Here is a 20,360-nt window from a genome sequence, read left to right on the forward strand (position 1 = left end):
CATGACAAAAAAATATAAAAAAATATAATAAAGGGTAAAAAAGTATTCAAATTTTTCTATTTTTCAACAATTAAAAAAAGTTTACACATAAAGTTGTTAATTGTTTTTTTCCTAAAAAAATCATACCGATTTACATACATATGTAAAAAATGGTTTAGTATGTAATACGTATGATTTTAGTATGTTATATGTATACTTGTTGGTATAGTTGTTGGTATATAATGATATTTTGGTGAGATTTTTGATTAATTTTTTTAAACTTTTATTTCGTATTTTTCATAAGAACATAACCATTTTTACTTTTGTTATATGATAAATTCAATTTCTCGTGAGATTTAATAAAGGTTTAATTTCACTTATTATGCAAGTTATGGGGCTTAATCACTCCAATTGAAACCAAAATAGAAATGTAAACTATTGAAACACTCAAAAAAGGATAATGTAAACACTCAAAATAGGATAATGTAAACTATTGACCAGGGAGAGAGTAAATGTTTAATTTTTTAGAGTTTAGAATGGATAGTAGGCACTACTTGTAAATCTGATTAGATCTAGATTAATTTTACTAAAAAAATTGATTATAGGATTAATTAACTGGCAATATGAGTTATATTAACTTCATTGTGTATGCACTTTATTGTGAAATTTCCAAGAGAAGTGGTGATTGACCCCCATAACTTTATGCAATTGTGAAGTTAACCCCCATAACTTTCAATTGGAGTGATTAGGCCCCATAACTTACATCATAAGTGAAAGTAAACCCCTTTATCAAAATCTCACGAGAAATTCAATTTATCATATCATAAAAGTAAAAATGCTTACGTTCTTATGAAAAATACGAAATAAAATTTCTAAAATTAATAAAAAAAAATAGCATAAATTAGATAAAATAAAATTAAAAATATTTTACGAAAAGCAAATAATTTATTATTTTTATATAAAGTACATATTTTTCAAATTTTTGTAAAAAAATTTCAATTGCAAAATATTTTGTTAAGTAGTTGTGTTAAAATCAGAGGTCGAAATAAAAGATTTTCATGACAAAAAAATATAAAAAAATATAATAAAAGGGTAAAAAAGTATTCGAATTTTTCTATTTTTCAACAATTAAAAAAAGTTTGCACATAAAGTTGTTAATTGTTTTTTTCCTAAAAAAATCATACCGATTTACATACATATGTAAAAAATGGTTTAGTATGTAATACGTATGATTTTAGTATGTTATATGTATACTTGTTGGTATAGTTGTTGGTATATAATGATATTTTGGTGAGATTTTTGGTTAATTTTTTTAAACTTTTATTTCGTATTTTTCATAAGAACATAACCATTTTTACTTTTGTGATATGATAAATTCAATTTCTCGTGAGATTTAATAAAGGTTTAATTTCACTTATTATGCAAGTTATGGGGCTTAATCACTCCAATTGAAACTTACGGGGGTTAATTTCACAATTGCACAAAGTTATGGGGGTCTAGTTCATTTTCAACTTAAGATAGAATGAGAAGTTAAAGTTAACATTACTTATAAATTTATACTCACTAAACTCTGTCTCTCTGTCTCTCTCTCTCTCTCTCTCTCTCTCTCTCTATATATATATATATATATATATATATATATATATATATATATATATATATATATATATATATTTAGGATCCGTGAGAACGAACACTCGGTGAGAACGGTGAGAACGACCTTGTTACTAAACATTTACCAAAAAAAAAAAAAAATAACCACGCAAACACTATGTAATACACTGATTGTCTCTCATCAATACTCCACATGACATCCACCATTAATCCAACATTTGGCAGTTCCCACCGGCATCAACTCCGTCACCGTCGTCGGCCGCCGCCACCCAAAGACTCGCACTGCGCCGACGCCACACACGACCAACTATTCTCCGTTCGTTCTCCCCTTCGCCCCACGCTGAATTCGAAAGGGCTCCTGTGAATTTAACACAAACCATAGTCCAACTCTTAAATCCGACCGACGGTGGTCCCTCAATTACCACTGTCGACGCTCGATGACGTGATGCTTCCCACAATTACCATGAATCTGATTTCGCTTCGAATAAAAACAAACTCATTCACCTTGAAAAATCACCACACACCACCGGTGAATAAACCATGGACATTCACACGAGTGGCAGACGAGTCGTCGACGACAACTAATCTACACTAGTTTTTGATGTATGTACACTAATCTTTGATGTATCTAGCCACTATTTCAATGTATCTTAACATAGATACACCCAATTAGTTATTAGGTACGTCAAAATTGGTGTGAGATACATCAATATATAAACTAGATACACTAATTTCGATTAGCTGACAGTGCTGGATCTGATTATGGTTGGACGGAGAAAGCAAATGTGACAATGGCAGATCCTTAATTAATTGATGAATTCGACAACGAAGATTGAATCGGAATGCACCACCATCTATGTTTGCTTCGCCCACTGTCTGTGCTGGATCGAGGTTGTGTGAAATATTGGAGGAAAAAGGATGGGATGTGGGGTGGGCTTCTCAGGTGGTCAACAGAGTTAGAAACGACGACCTATGTAGATAAAAAAAAAAGCATCGCCTAATTAGTAAATTGAAGTAATTTTTTGATTAAAATAGTTTTAACCGATTAATTAGGAAATTGAAGTATGTTGAGAAAATAACAAAGAAAATTAATTTGGGTGAGTAATGTAGTGCGTAACAATAAGTTATGGTAAGCAAATTGAGAAGGGAAATTTACAGAGGAGAGTGAAAGTGGAAGGATGAGAGTGGGGTCAATATGTTGGTTTAGCTGTTTAGTGTAAGTTGGGCTTGTGCAGTTGCGTGGATATATTTGTTTCCGTCTAATTTTGTTTAATCTTTTATCGTTCTCACCGAGTGACCGTTCTCACCGGATCCTACCTCTATATATGTGTATATATATATATATATATACATACATATATATATATATATGTATATATATATATATAGAATCAGGATCCTGTACGAACTAAATTACGGTGCGAACCGTACGAACTGACTTAAAAACCAAAACACATTGCACAAACAATCAAACACACGCGCCTCCTGTTTTCCTATTTTACCTTTTCTCTCAGGATCAAAACCAAATCCCCAATTCACACATTACCCTTCCCTCACCTTCCTCTGTCCCACATTTCACCGCCACTATTTCCCGTCCTCACTCTTACCGCCGGTTGCCTCACCGCATCATGACGGAATCATCGCCGGTCACTGACAACATCACCAGTGCTACTATCATTTCACAAAAAGAACGTCTTTCGCCTACAAATTCAACCAAAACAAACAAAATAATCCAACACCACTATCATTTTACAAAAAGATCTGATCTTTACAGCATCAATATGTAAAATCCCAGCAAAAAGAAGACGAATCAGCTAAACCCTAAAAGATATTCAAACAATTCGATTGATTCAACCTGTATATGCTCTTTTTTTTTGTAGATCTATGTTTTAAAACCAAAAAAATTTTAAAAATTGAGTAGATTTAATGGTTATGAACGGTGTGAGAGTTGTGTTTGGTGTGCAGGACGGTTATCGCCCCTTAATTGACCGCTCTTCATGTAGACCTTCAAATAATATGGATATTTTTGATAATTTATTTGTGCAACTGAGTTTATTGGAGATTTCTACGCCTCAGTCAGTGGAAGCCGCGGTTATAAGGTGGCTGGGTTGTAGTGGGGTGGCGTCGGAGGTTTACGTGTTGGTTAGTTGGTGGCGTAGTGGTGGAGTAGTGTGAACATGATTGTGTTGTTCTATGTTTGTCGGAGTTTCAGGGTTGTTGCGGTCAATTAAGAGGCGGTGGTAGTTGGAGAGTTGTGTATGGTAATTGGTATTGGGCGGTGAGTGGTGGTGAGTATGGTGGTAGGCGGTGGGTTGTGAGTAGTTAGGTTGTTGCGGTCGATACACGAATTATGATTCCAGGTACAAAAATTAGCATTTCAGATCTGGGTCGTATTTTGGGGTTATTGTGCGTGGTAGTGTCGCACTGTTGTGGATAATTGGTCGTAGGACTGGTCGAGGGCGGTGTTTGTGGCGGAGGAGTCGCCGATGTTGGTGGATCCGGTGGTCGATCCGATGTTGGCTTCGTTTTGCCGAGATAACATAGTTGGTGGATCCGGTGGTGTGTGATGTGCAGCATTGATTGGGTGACCGGCGAGGTTATTGACGTGTTGGTGGTGTATGGTACTAACTCGCAGACTCTTTTCATTCCATTCTTCGTTGCTGCGGGTTGTGAGGTGGTGTTCTACGGTGGTGGTGGTGGTGGCGGTGGGGTGGTAGTGGTGGCGGTGGGGTGGTAGTGGTGGCAGTTGGTGGTGGTGGTGGTGGGAAGTTGTGTTTGGGGGTGGATACGTGTATGAATACTACTAGATACGTATATGAATACTACTGGATACACATACTATATGTGTATCCGAAAGTATTGACATGTGTATCTGGCACGGATATGCGTATCTGAGATTATTGATATGCGTATCTGGCAGTACTGATATGCGTATCTGAGAGTATTGACATGTGTATCTGCAAATAGTATAAAATATATCTCGATAGTTAGTCTTAAAACTCCCAAAAAAATTAGTGCTTAAAAAAGTGTATCTACATAGGTTATAAAATGTATCTGAATAAGAGGTGTACTTGGTAAAAAAAATAAAGTGTATCGAAAAAAAAAAAAAAAAAAAAAAAAAAAAAAAACTGGTTTGAAGCTAGTTCGTACGGTTCGTACGTTAAGGTAGTTCGTACACAACCCGCCCCCATATATATATATATATATATATATATATATATATATATATATATATATATATATATATATATATATATATATATATATATATGTGTGTGTGTGTGTGTGTGTGTGTGTGTGTGATTTAATAAATTTAATCTAGTTAGATTAGGATAAAATTAAATTAAATTTGTTTTGTTCTTAAGAAATATACTTTTATTAAGTTATATTTTTTTTAGAAATCTTACTATATTTTAGTCATTTTTAACTTAAGATAGAATGAGAAGTTGTTACTTACAATTACTTAATTTATATTCACTAAACTCTATATATATGCTTGTGATTTAATAAATTTGATCTACTTATATAAGGATATAAAATTAAATAAAATTTGTTTTGTTTTTAAGGAATCTAGTCTTATTAGGATAATTTTATCTTACTATATTTTAGTCATTTTTAAGTTAAGATAGAATGAGAAGTTGTTACTTACAATTACTTAATGTATACTCACTAAACTCTATATATATGCGTGTGATTTAATAAATTTGATCTACTTATATAAGGATATAAAATTAAATAAAATTTGTTTTGTTTTTAAGAAATCTAGTCTTATTAGGATAATTTTATAATTTTAATATATATATATATATATATATATATATGTGTGTGTGTGTGTGTGTGTGTGTGTGTGTGTGTGTGTGTGTGTGTGTGTGTGTGTGTGTGTGTGTGTGTGTGTGTGTGTGTGTGTGTGTGTGTGTGTGTGTGTGTGTGTGTGTGATTTAATAAATTTAATCTAGTTAGATTAGGATAAAATTAAATTAAATTTGTTTTGTTTTTAAGAAATATACTTTTATTAAGTTATATTTTTTTTTAGAAATCTTACTATATTTTAGTCATTTTTAACTTAAGATAGAATGAGAAGTTGTTACTTACAATTACTTAATTTATATTCACTAAACTCTATATATATGCGTGTGATTTAATAAATTTGATCTACTTATATAAGGATATAAAATTAAATAAAATTTGTTTTGTTTTTAAGAAATCTAGTCTTATTAGGATAATTTTATCTTACTATATTTTAGTCATTTTTAAGTTAAGATAGAATGAGAAGTTATTACTTACAATTACTTAATTTATACTCACTAAACTCTATATATATGCGTGTGATTTAATAAATTTGATCTACTTATATAAGGATATAAAATTAAATAAAATTTGTTTTGTTTTTAAGAAATCTAGTCTTATTAGGATAATTTTATAATTTTAATATTTTTTTTAGAAATTTACTCTTGTTAGGATAATTTATTAAATTTTTCTTTAAATTATAGGATTTTTAAAAAAGTTGGACTCTCTAATATCGCTTGAAAAGTTTCTGCTTTATATATATGTATTGATGATTGATTGATTGATTGATTGATTGATTCTCATTTCTAATAGGAAAATTATATTCCTAATTATAATAGAAAAAATGTAAATAATTAATTATCTCCTAATTCTAATGCTAATAGTATAATTAGAAAAAAAAAGCCTCCTTTAGTTATATATATATATATATATATATATATATATATAGAGCAAGGTTCAAATGAGTCCATCAAATATATTGAGTCCCTAAGTCTTTATAGGAGCCATTGGATGAAGAGGATGGAGGGATGAGATTCAATCAAAATGAATGGCCACAAATTCATCTTATCTAATGATCTTCTTAACCTAATCACTCCCTCACTAATCAATAATCATTCATCCCCTCTTATTCTAACATCCTCCCTCTCTCTCCCTCACTTCTCTCATTTTATTCCCAAACAAACTGAAATACTACTCTCCTAACAAACATAAAAAACCCAAAAAAACAACAAAAAGAAACTCAAAAAAAACCCTCAATCCCTCACTTACCCACCACCGTCACTAACCAACCACCACCCAGCCACCGCGGCACCACTACCCGACACCCCACCCCGCCGATCTACTCCCTCTTCCTCTCTCCCGCCACCACCCCGCAACACAACTCCCTTCCATTGCCCACCACCGCCATCTTCCTCCCTACCCAACCCTCGACCTCCGCCTCCCTACCTTGCCAATAAACACCACGAGCCACAACGCATCTCACGCCTTTGTCGCCTCATTTTTTTCAGATTTGGTGATTTTTTTTGGTTCGGTTTTTTTTTGGTTCGGTTTTTTTTTCTCTATAAATGTGTGGCCTATGGTGAGATTCGGTTTTTTTCTCTATCGTTTTTTTTTTTGTGGATGTGGTGATCTTATTTAATATTTTCAAATGTCCTTATGTCCTTAAACTTTTTTTGGTTATTTTATTTTTTCAGATCTACTTTTGAGTTTATTTAAATATGTAAAATACGAAAGAATGAATTATATGACTAAACTTACACTGTTTTTTTTGGTGTGTGTTAGACTACCATTTTCATACTTATTTGTTGATTTTTTCAGATCTAGTTCTTATTTCCGTTTTTTTTTTCGGTTTTTTGTTATTTTAGATTAGTATTATTTTGGGTTTTTTGATTTTTATAGTTACATATTATTTTGTGTTAAAATTATAATTTTTTTTTTTTTAAAGTGCACTATTTACGAGTGTTATACCTCCAAACAAGTTGTATAAACTTTAATGTTATTTTTCAATAAATAGTGGTCGTGTGTGGTGGTGGTGGTAGGTAGTATGGTGTATGTTACTTGAGGGTTAAAGTTACATTCATCCTTGTTGAAGTTACATAACTCTTGTATTGGAGTTACATTCAATTTTATATATTCAAAATCACTTTAGTCATTCGATATATTAATTTGAATTTATATTATGTTGGTTTGTAATTTAAATTTGGACTAAAGTTACCTGGACTAAAATTACATAATTTAGGACTTAAGTTATAGAAAAAATGATTAAAGTTACACTGGGACTAAACTTACATAAATTTCAATTAGTTTATAAAAAAGGACTAAAATTCCTCAAATTTGGACTAAAGTTTCATAAATAAAATACTAAAGTTACACATTTTTGGATTAAAGTTACAAATCGTCAAATGCCAAAGTTATATCAAATTGACTTAAAATTATATAAATTCAAATTTATATATTCAAAATCAATTTAGTCATCGGATATATTAAATGAATTCATATAACTTTAATGCTTGAAAGGTGTAACTTTAGTCAATAATACTATAACTTCAAATGTATAGTTCATTTTGTATATTCCATTTTATACATTTTTTTGAGTTTATGTAACTTTAGTTTTTCTGATTGTGATTGTAACTTTAGTCCATGACGGTGTAACTTTAGTCCATAACGGTGTAACTTTAGCCCTTCTTTAGACAAATTTATATAATTTTAGTCTTAGTATAACTTTTGTCCACGACAGTATAACTTTAGTAGTCATTTTAAGTTATTTTTATATAAAAATTTGAATTATAATAACTTTTCACACATCTATTTTTTAGTCCTTTAAATTCATTGGAATTCATGTAATTTATATATTTTTAAGTATGTAACTTTGGTCATTAATACTATAACTTCAGTCGTGTAGTTTATGTAGCTCTATTTATTTGAGTGTAACTTTAGTTCACTGATAATGTAACTTTCGTCCATAATAGTGTAATTTTAGTCCTTTCTTATAAATTCATTGGAATTTATGAAATGTTAAGACAAGCATATGATTTTAGTCCCACTGTAACTTTAGTCTATGATGGTATAACTTTTGTCCGGTGAAACTTAAGATAAAAATAAACAAATTATATGAAATCTATATTAGTAGATCTAAGATTAAAATAAAAGTATCTCACAAAATAAAAACGAGATTTAAAAACCCGAAATCTTGGAAAAAAAAAGTATAACAAGACGAGATTTGAAAAGAATAAATAACAAGACAATAATCAAAATAAAAAACAACAAAATTTAACAAATAAAAATAAACCAACTCAAAAAAAAAAAAAAAAAAAAAAAAAAAAAAAAAACGAGACCCAAAATCCGGGAAAAAAACGAATTTTGAAAAAATACCCGTAGTGGGGTAGGCGGTGGTGGGGGTGGTGGTGGAGTTGGCGGCGATGGTGGGGGTGGTGGGTGGTGGTAAATGAAGAAGAGAAGAGTGGATGATTTATTTGGGTTTTTGGGTTTTTTGTTTTTTTTTGGGTTTTTTGATTTTTTGGGTTTTTGGGTTTATTTATTTATTTGGGTTTTTTAGTTATTAGGATTTTTGTTAGAATTGTAGAGAAATGAGAGAAGAGTATTTTTTTGTTAGGATGAGAGAGAAGTAAGTGGAGAAATAATAAGGTAAGAGAGAGAGGGGGAGGGTATATGTAGTGGGATTAGTGTTTAGTTAAGGAGTAGATAATGAAGAGTATTAATTACCCCCATAATCCTCATTTTGCCTTTCAATCTAAGCCCTCCATTCTCCAAGATCCAAGGGCCTCTAAGAGGACTTATGGACTTAATAAGGGAAGGAGGACTCTCTTGATCCTTATACTATATATATATATATATATATATATATATATATATATATATATATATATATATATATATTGATTGATTGATTATTCATATATACGAAATTTAACCAGTTATACGCATTACGGAGTTTGCTTTGTGAATGTTTGTTTATAAGCAATATATGGAGTATATATGCCCTAATTAACATGAGTAGTTGAGAAATTCAATGTTTATACATGAATTTGAACGTGATACGACATTGTTATTTGGACCAAATCTTTCCAAACTAATGAAAATTTATAACTTAATTATCATGAACCAAACTAAAGTTTAAAATAATAACAATCGTTAATGAAATGAAGTCGAAATGAACAAGACCCGCGAGTTTGCAACCTATATCTCTTTGAAATATCAATGACCACTACACCACATAAACTGTAGCCGCAAGATCAAATGTAATCATTTATACACTATTGAGATATATTGGATTAAAAACAAAGAACACTTTATTAGATGGCGCGTCCCTTACAAATAAGGGCGGATGCAGGATTTCACTAAGGGGGGCACATCCCAAAAAAAAAAATTGCGGACAACATTTATACATTAGAATTTTAACATCGTCAATACATACATAGTAATATAATCGTAAATAAAAAATATACCAACAAGCCCTAGACCAAATACAAACAAGCCCAAGTGCATTATTTTAGAAGGAATATTCATTTTCGGCGATAAAATGTACCCAGGGTCGTCCCTGACATTTTAGGGGCCATGTGCAAAAAAAATTTGGGAGACCCCTTCAATTTCATATATTATCGTCATGAGGGTAGTAAAAAATTAACCAGAGTATCATAATCTTCATTTATAAAACAGTGGGAAATTTTACATGGAATTATTTCTAAAAGTGTATTATTGTATAGATATAAAAATATATATGCTTAACAAACAATATTAATATGCAATTGGTGTGTTGGATAATCATTGAATATACTAACCTAACCTCCCGGGTTCGAGCACTTGTAGCATCATGTTGTTGAAATTCAATTAATTAAATCTAACTTTAAACATACAAAAAAATAGGCCAGTCCTAACTACAACGAGATTCGAACACATGACCATCAGGTATATTTATAAGCCTCTTACCACCAGACCAAGAGCATCATCATGCTTAAAAAAGGGCGCTCTAATTATCTAAACATAGATTTTCAGTTTTTTTTTTCTTTTTTTTTTCCTTCACGTGAGGGCACGTGCCCTCACTATCCCCCCACGCAAATCCGCCACTGCTTACAAATCTCGCTTTGCCATATAGGTTTTCTTCTCATCTACCTTTTCTTTTCTTTTCTTTTTTACATCATGATAGTTTTAAGACATTGTTTTTAAAAGGCTCAACTATTCCTACTTGCTCATATTTATATTTAGGGATATTCTACGGTGTACCCTCGTGATTTTCGATTTTCTACGTTGTACCCCTCCTTTTTTTATATTCTATGGTGTACCCCTAAACTCTAGACATTAGTCTATACCATGACCTTATTTATTGTTTTTGCTAACTCAGTTTCTTAAATGACCTATTAAATCGTCTATTTATCATCCTAATTACACAATAACCTACTTATTTACTTATTAGTTCGCCGAATTACTCATTAGCCCCAGAAATAGTATACAAAACTAACTAAAAGTTCAAAAAATCTTCATTATCATGTCATGAATCATAATAGATGTTTTTAATAGTATTTGGTACTTATTAAAAGTGATTTGTGATGTTTCTCATATAGAATGTTGATATATAATTAATAAGTCAGAATAAAGATCAAAGTATGGTCGTTTGATAGTGATAAAGTTAATGGAGAGTTAAACGAGGTTATGATGGAGAAATAAGTAAGAAGTTTAGGGGTACAATGTAGAATTAAAAAAACAGGAGGGGTACAACATAGAAAGCCGAAAAACTTAGGGGTACACCGTAGAATCAATATATCTATCTATATTATTAAAGGAAGCTTTTTTCGAGCGATTACAGAGAGTCCAACTTTGTATAGCTACCTATTTATTTTAAAATATGTTTATTAAATTATGATAGTAGTCTTTGATCGTATTTTAACATCTAATGTATTTAAGAGATCGAATTAGGGAAAATCCATCAATATTATATTATAGAGTCCTACAAGGTTACAACAACCTACTCCTATATATTACACATATTTGGTAGGCTAAAGAAAATTATATGGGTGACTATTTTTTTAGTGTTTTAGTTGTTGATATAAATTTATGATTTAGTTAGCATCATGTTTTTTTTAATGTAGCTCCATATATATGCTTATTACGTATTTTCTTTGAATGACAAGTTTCTAATATGTAAGTTCTTATTGCAGGTTATAACTACGTCGACTCGCATTATATTTGAGTATTATTGCGTATTAAGGATAATGAGGTAGGAATGTACGATGTGATAGTAACTTTTATGAACATACTCCATAAATTAGTGTACGATACGTATTTAAATGAGGGGTATTTCGATTTTCATAATTATCAATGTCTATTCATATAATGTGTTTATGAAGATTCTTATTCTTGATTTATTATTTCGCAAGAAAAGATTTTGCATTATCGTGTGTTAATAATGTTGGATATGAAATCATACATACTCGAAAGCCAGAATTATCAATGTCGATGCGAGAAGGTAGGTTTGTGAAAAACATGAAAGAAAAAATAAAACACGTATAAAGATTTTTTTTTTTTTTTTAACTTCAACTCATTCTATCTCTATGATTTCTTATAGTGGGTCAAGTTGTACTAAACTACTAATCTTATGCCAAGAAATCTTTCTACATATCATTTGTTGCATTGACAAAATTTCTACAGCTTTTTATAATCAACAGAAGTTTTTAATATTCATTGTCACTATAAATTAATTTACAATTATTACCCCTGTTATTTGTATGAGGTATATGAATCGTCATTATACATTAATTTGCAATTAGTACCTCTGTTGTTTGTATATAGTATGTGAACATGGTTTCTTAGTTTGATTTAGCTTTGGTAAATAAGTAAGTTGATAACAAGCATATTATATGAAAACGTTAGATATTTAATGCCTTTTAAAGTTTTTATTGTAGTTAAATGTATATGCTTATGCTAAGCTTTGTCATGCATCCTTCAGTAAATACGTACTGCATCTCTTTAAAGGCATCATTGATATGCCTCAATGGATTTAAATTCTTATCTAATGAGTAATGACCACATTTTATGAGATTATATATAGGCTTTGCATGAAGATCATGCATGTGGTATGGATCGATAATTATAATGTATAGATTACAGAGCGTAAAATTATTCTAAATGACTTTGGTGATTAAAGACTCATTTTTACGAACAACTCTACCTATACTACAAGATAAGATAAATATAATTGCAGAATTATATGGGTCTAAGATATAATAATATAATAATATAATTAGACGAATCTTGTGAGGAGATGATTATTGTTAAAAATCGTAATCTAAAATCTAAAATAATACTATAACAATCCTTAATATGCGAGAGCTAAATCCGACTTGATTATTAATCATTAAGGCTCGACATTACGTGAAGACAATTCTAATTCTAACACAATTAAAAGACTACGACGTTTATATATATTTCGATTTTCGCCTTTTAATTTTAGATATTCAAATAATCCTACTATTCCCTCATTGACATAGTCCTTTTTTAGTTGATTGTGTAGTGCTTTGTTAGTTCTAAAATCTAATCCTATGAAATCTTAATTCTGCATTAGTTTTTTTTTTTTTTTTTTGTTAAAATCTAATTAACAAACTGATATTTAATTGAGTATTCACGTAAATTTTGGTTTTTATGAAAATCTTCAAGGAATCGTTCAAAAAATAAGGCCTATCTTCGCTCAATAGTCCAACTTTTTGCGTACAATTTCAATCTTATAACCAAGTCGGCCAAGTAACAAAATACCTTTTTGGATAATATGAAAGAGTTTGAAGGGGGGAAAAAGCTACAAAGAGGTAAATTGTACAAAGTAATACTACATATATCATGCCTTGACATGTCGAAACCGGCCGACAACTACATTAAAATTAAAGCTATAAGGAGCTAGAGTCATGGGATATGCGAGGAGTAATTGCAAGTCGCATTACGGAATTCAGGGTATGACGATATCAATTTAAGGGTGTCCTGCTGTTAGAATGAGGAAAAAGTTAAAATGTTGAAAGTTCTTATCTCTTTATTGAAATTAACTGAGTTTAAAAACTACAACAAAATAAAACTATATGTAGGGAATAAATTGATTATCCAATAACAATAATAATAATAACAACAACAATAATAATAATAATTCATCACTTATTGAAATTTAAAAATAATTAGTGATCAAAGAAACTATATATAGGGAATATATTTTTTACAATGCAATATACAAGGAAAATTCAATTGTATTTTTATTTCCATACCTTTTCCTATGGGTTATCCAATCCTACATCTAACTATATGGTGGGAAATACTTTTAAATCACCAGGGAATTATTTTTCCCCATAATATTATGTAAGAAAATCACCCAATAACATACGATATAAAAAAAAGCAATATTCCATGTATCTTTTGTGGATCACTTTGAGGCATCTACCTTCCCCCCTTTTGCATTATAGGTTTTTTACATTTTTTGTTACTACATTATACGGAGTACATGATAGAACACTACAAATAGGCCCGTGCATCGCACGGGCATTAAATCTATCTAGTATATCTATCTATATTATTAAAGGAAACTTTTTTCGAGCAATATTAGAGTCTCCAACATTAGCCAAACACCCTCAGTCTAATAAATAATGCTAAATAATTATAACTAAAAAAAATATCGTATAACAATTCTATTAACTAGCCAATCCTATATGAATTAAAGTACCAAATTATATAGAACTTTATCGTGTGAATTAAATATATATTTTATGTATGAGTTATGTTAGTAGAAGACTTAATTACGGAATAGTATTTACATCAACCTCTAATTGTTTGTATATATATATTGCTTTTACGGATCAAAGTTTCAATCCAAATTTTATACTTTCAATTTCAAAGCTTCTCCTTTCCCGTTTTGATTTTTTCCCCTTGAGACGCATTAGTTGATTCATTATGTTTTCTTTTAAAACAAAATTAACGTACATTAGTAGTGTGGTAGTTGTTTTATTAATGTAACATTAGTATGTTTTTTTGCTATTTGTTATATTTTGATATTTATTTATGTTTTCTTTTTCATGTACAGATAATCCTCCTAGCAATGTTAGGTGACATCAAAGAAAATATGGTAAGCAATTGTTTCATTTTATTTATGAGTTTATAAAGGAGTATAAATTATATTCTTTGTTATAGAATTATAGAGTAAATTTAGTGCTTTTAAAGATTAATTTTTTTTCTATTTTATCTTAAACTAATGATAGTTGGGAATTATAGAAGAACTATGGGACTATTTTTTGGTTAGCAATTAGTAATGGAACACATTATTATTTTATTTTTTTTTATAAAGAGGAGGAGATGAGTCCTACTATGAGGAATTGAAGATTATCTTTCATATTATTAGAGACCTAGCCGAAGACGTTAACTTAAGATTGGAAGTATTTATACGCTATCTCAACTTTTTGTTCATGCACTCTTCATGAGTTTCCGCACTGGACCGCTCAAGTGGTAAGAGCTCTTTTATCTCGGTCATAAAGTTGGGGATTTGATTCTCACAATCTCACCCGACAGAGTACGCTCATTTGAACCCAAAAAAGGCGTTTCCCATCTATCACAAAAAGATAATCTATTGTTTTCCTTCATTCTTATATGTACCCTCTTTACGTATACATTTGATTTGATATTAAATTTTGTGTATAAAGAGTTAAAACACTATGAAGAATACCCCTCTAATATTTTAGTAAGTGTGCTAATATGTAGTCATTTTAGCTTGCTTTGGGTATATACTCCGTATTATTTAGTTGCGCTGACTTTGCATGATTCATGATGCATAGCTTTATGTGAAATTTAAATAAGGGATAAAAAGTTTCTTATTTTCATCTTTGGAGTTCCTCTCATGTTTTATTATATAATGACGTAAGATAAAAGGTGTACGTTTTTTCATTGTTATGTTTAATTTGATGCTGTACTACTTTAAAAAAAAAAAAAAAAAAAAAAACAATATGCATGTTTTATTGTACGTAAATCTGAGTTAGTAGCAGTAAAAAACGATATGCATATTTTAGCGTAGGTACATCTGAGTTAGTAGTAGTATGATTTTTTTTTAATGACCCCTAATTTGAACATTGTTGCATCTCAATTTCAAGCTATGGATGTAGTCATGTAGATGGATAGATTGGGTTTGTAGTATGTATTTTAGTTAGCAAAAGCTTACGCAGGGTAGTAATTATTAAGAATAAACATTCAAACGATATCACTACGATGAACCCTTAATGTGCAGCTCCTTTCAGATTTTTTTTTTTTTCAGATTTAAATTTTAATGTGCAACTCCTTTCAAACTAATCTACTAAATTGACGATATTTGTATTTGTTCCTCCTTGCATTAATGTACGGAGTATATATTACATCTATTATCAAGGTCTTAAGTCCTATTATCCTATCTACATAGAAAAAGGTTATCTCCCAATTAAAGGAGCTTTATTCTACTATATACGGAGTACTATTATGTCATCCCGGTAAATAGTTATGTTTTATTTATTTTATGAGGGAAAATAAGTCAATTGTAAATTGTTAACTGGAATTGGAATGATAAGTATTACGTAGAACCAGAATTAGTCTCACTAAGTGGATTATACATCCGATGTACTACCACAAGTTTTATACTTTCTGAGCATTATAATAAAGTTTTTGAGCTTTGTTTTAAAAATTATGAGTCTTACTATAAAGTTTTTGAGTTCATTCACTAAAACATCAAGCACAAAAAAACTACAATAAAAGTCAAAAATATTACATACAAACTTACTTAAATTTGAGTTTTGACGGAAAAAAAAATTAAAATATAACTTATAAACTTTAATAAACTCAGAAAAAATACACATATGCTCAAAAACAAATAAAGTTTGAGGTAATAAGCTAAGAAAAAATACAAAAATGCTCAAAAACAAGTAAAATCAGAGGTAATACATCCGATGTATGTTCTTTTTTCTCAATTAGTCTTAACTATTCGAGTGCTTTTACTTAATTAGTTTAAAATTGGAGTTCGCATCGAGCCTCTGTAAACAAAAGTTGACATTTGTAGTGGTTATTTTATAAGTCGTCATTCACCTGTGGTTCAAAAGACAGAAAATTACAAGTAGCCCGTGCATCGCACGGACATTAAATCTAGTATATATATAAAAGAGGCTTTTTTCAGGCAATTCTAGAGACTCCAAATTTTTTGAAACACTCTAATTATAATAATAATAATATTGATCTAAAAAAATAACAAATTCGTAAATATTAATCTAAAAAGATAACTTTTGTTTCATGGAAACTTTATCTCTTAAAATAAAAAATTTATTGGGAATATTGATCTAAAAAAATAACAGAATTTGTAAATATTAATATAAAAGGATAACTTTTCTTTCATAGAAACTTTATCTCTTAAAATTTAAAAAAAATATTGGGATATATATATATATATATAAATAACCAATGAGTATATATATATCTTCCCTCAAATGCATAGCATGTTCGTTCGTTTCCAGAGTTCACAGCTTCACCTTGATGTACAGGGGAGTAAAAGTTTCTAGGGGAGTAAAAGTTTCCAGGAGAGTCAACTTCATTACAGCTCTCAACTTTACATCTTCCAAAAGTATCCAGCTCATTAAACCTCACATCTTTGTTTTCAACACCATCAATTTCCGTCACCGAAGTCTTTACTGGTTCACCAGCAGAGACAGAAGTTATATGGTCATCGCTAGCACCTTTACCTTCATCACAAGCACCATTCAGAACACGGATATCTTCTGCTACTTCTTCAAGTGTCCCACTATACGAAGTTCTGAGTTTGGACGCGTCCTTAGTCGATATGATTTCTGTACCTCTCTCCGAGACAATATCCGCATCACTAGACGGTTCAGATGATTGTATAATGTTACGGTCTAATGCATTCTCAATCTTCAATGTACAAGCAGCAGAAACACTGGAAGGACAAATGTTATTTTAATTGAGATTCGAGTAGCTAGATTTCATAGAATACAACTCAGTAGCTAAGGAAAACATTATTTTAGAGGAGAAAATGATTTAGATATTGAATTATATTAACTTTTTTTTTTTGAATGTGAGATCGATTATATCCTATTTTGATCGGACTTAAAAATTGATTATGGAGCAGTATTATATATGTCACAGGTTATGTAAAACAAAACGTAAGTTGTCCTTTTTATCACCTTTTCCCCAATTTCCTCTAATGTATGAATGTTATTGGTTGTTTATGAATTTGTCGCAAGTTAATTAATTATTGTTTACATTTGTTACAGATTTTCAGGCACTGCCATGGCACTATCTCTAACAATTATTTAAGCACACATAGCAAAAGGGAGAGGGAAATAAATAAACCGCCTAATGTTTGACGGATCTGCTCTCATAAAAGTAGCACTAATTATCCTATAAAACCGTCTCACAATAGAGTTTATGTGAGAACTCTCAGATAATAAGATTAATAAGGGTGCTGAATTGTTTTGTTTCATAGTTCATCACTCGGTTCTTAAATCTTTTCAAACTATATTAAAACCGTAAAGTCGTAAATTAATCATGTTGACCATAAGTGATGGGCTAATTTATCCGACAAATTTGTCCATTAACAATAGGTCTTGGTATAGATGAGTGGGGCGAACAGATGGGTAAAGACCTCTAATAAAATGGGTAGAGGGGACAAGGTGGAGCACCTCCCACGTGCTTCCCACTTTATGGCAAATGAATATTTTGTGAGGGAAAATGGTATCCGTATATACGTATAGACAGATAGTGTCCGTCTATAATGAGAATTTGTGGTCCATTAAATCTTAAGTGGAACTCAGACTAAAAAATAAATTGGGTTGCTACTTCAATTCAAGCGACAATTTTTCTATATAGGTGTAATATTGACTTAAATGACGGCTCATTGTAATAAACTAATCAACCGAGCCAACGAGGAGATCAAATATTAATCACACTACAAGTACAAAATCAAAGTTAAACTTTAAATGTGATTGTTTTAAACCGTAGTTATGAAATTAAATATAAGAGAAATATTATTGAAATTATTTTAAGATAAATATAAAATATATATTAATATGCGTTTGATAAATAGTATAAAAGATATACTATTAATTTAAGAGTTTTGGGCAATAGCTAATTACAATGCATGTAGTATGAGGAATCTACAATGACAAGTTCAATTGCAATTCAACACGACATCTCGAGGTACTACATTTTCAATCAGAAACAGTTTACAATTAATTAAGTACTAATATATATCTTATTTCAATATTTTATTTATACATATAATTTATTCAACAAAAACAATAGCCAATAAAATCGCTCCAAAGCAATAGGCAATGAAATCGCTTCAAAAGTTCTCAAGGAGTATATATCTTTTCATTATTTTTCAAATGAAGTCGCTTCAGAAGTTCTCAAGGAGTATATATCTTTTCACTTTCGATTTTTATCGGGTCAATATAGTGTGGAAACACGAAATGCACAATCTCATTTGCGTACGGAGCACTATACTTTCCGCAAGTTTAAATACTTCTACGAATATATGAGTACACGAGGATAAAATTTTAGTACAACTCCTAATAATACTCGATACAACATCCCTCCAATTTTTAATGATCTTCCCTCTTTCTCTTTTCAAACAAGTTTGATTATTTTCGTCTTAAAAGGAGGAAGATAATAAGAAATTGGAGAAAGTACAATATTAATATTACAAAGTACATTATACATAATTTTGAAGTCATTAGTTACTTACAATAATATAATTACATTTTTCACAAATTCACTTAAAAAAAAAATAATTTTTAGTAACCGTGCAACGCACGGGCACTAAATCTAGTATCCCTTATATTTATTTATTTGTTTTTGAAAAGACTTTACAAATAAGGATAAGATACAAAGACGTACAACTGAACCCTTGATGACACTTTTTACACCGGAATAAAATAAAATATAAAATAAAAAACTAAAGGAGAAGACAAAACGGATAATGCGACGTGGGAGGGAAAATTTGGAAAGATTTGCTTTCCCACCATCTCTCTTCCTCTCAGCTCCACCACTCACTCACTTACCTCTCTAATGACCACCTGAATTCCTCCTCCTTCTTCCTCCATCGATGGCGAAAACCCTAATTTCATCCTCGCCATTTACAGAAAGTAAATTCCACGATAATAAACTCTTTTCTTTGTCTCACAGAAGTAAATTCGTTCGCGCGAGGGTTAATTTCAGTTTCCAGCAACTTCCTATTGATCATCATTCAATTGATGTCGAATTAAACGCGGTTTTCGCTAGGGCGGAAAGCTTGATCTGTACGCTTGCTGATGCTGCCGTTTCCGCATCGCCTGATGATGTAGCTCCTGCTGTTAAAAGTGGCGGATGGGTAGGGTTTATTTCCGACGCCATGGAAGTTGTCTTGAAGGTACTTACTGTAATACTTTATATAATTAGTGTATTCTGCTTATTTGCTGTAGTTTAGCATAATTAGTGTTTGATTGCCGGTTAGGATGATATTGTAATAATAGATTAGATAGTTTGATGCTATGTTACTCTGATTCGGCTGCAAGTGTGAGATAGGACACGGTGTCGGAGTGACGGATATAGTTACTTTCCGCTAAGTTTTCTATTAAATTATTATAATCCACTACTATTGAGGACACGAGATGGGAGAATATTGTGTAAGTAGGCGGCTGTGAATAGAGAATCGACCCAGTATGGGGGAGGGAGAGACGCGTGAGAGAGAAGCACGAACATTATTTCATTTAAACGGCGAATCATACGTTCGGCTTTACCATTTTGTTGAGACGTTTGAGGACATGAGAAGCGAAACACAAGGCCATTTTCATTAGCAAAGGACCGAAAAGATGAGTTATCGAATTCACGGCCCAAATCGCATTGAAATGATTTAAATGGTAAATTAAATTGCGTTTTGACAAAAGAGGCAAAGTGTTTAAATTTGGCAAACGTATCGGATTTTAATTTCAGAGGAT

General features: G+C 30.8%; 1 protein-coding gene across 1 annotated transcript in view; it reads right to left on the bottom strand.

Moving 5' to 3' along the window:
• Positions 1-19,487, bottom strand: part of LOC141632687 (uncharacterized) — a 30,126-nt gene extending 10,639 nt beyond the window's left edge. The window contains exons 1-2 of the mRNA XM_074445209.1: positions 19,446-19,487; positions 16,891-17,295 (exon numbers count right to left, since the gene is read on the bottom strand). Of these exons, the coding sequence (XP_074301310.1) occupies positions 16,891-17,295; positions 19,446-19,487 (447 nt within the window). The remainder of the gene's footprint in view (positions 1-16,890; positions 17,296-19,445) is intronic.
• Between the last annotated feature and the right edge of the window lie 873 nt (positions 19,488-20,360).

The sequence above is a fragment of the Silene latifolia genome, chromosome Y, assembly GCF_048544455.1.
Source record: "Silene latifolia isolate original U9 population chromosome Y, ASM4854445v1, whole genome shotgun sequence".
Lineage (NCBI taxonomy): Eukaryota > Viridiplantae > Streptophyta > Magnoliopsida > Caryophyllales > Caryophyllaceae > Silene > Silene latifolia.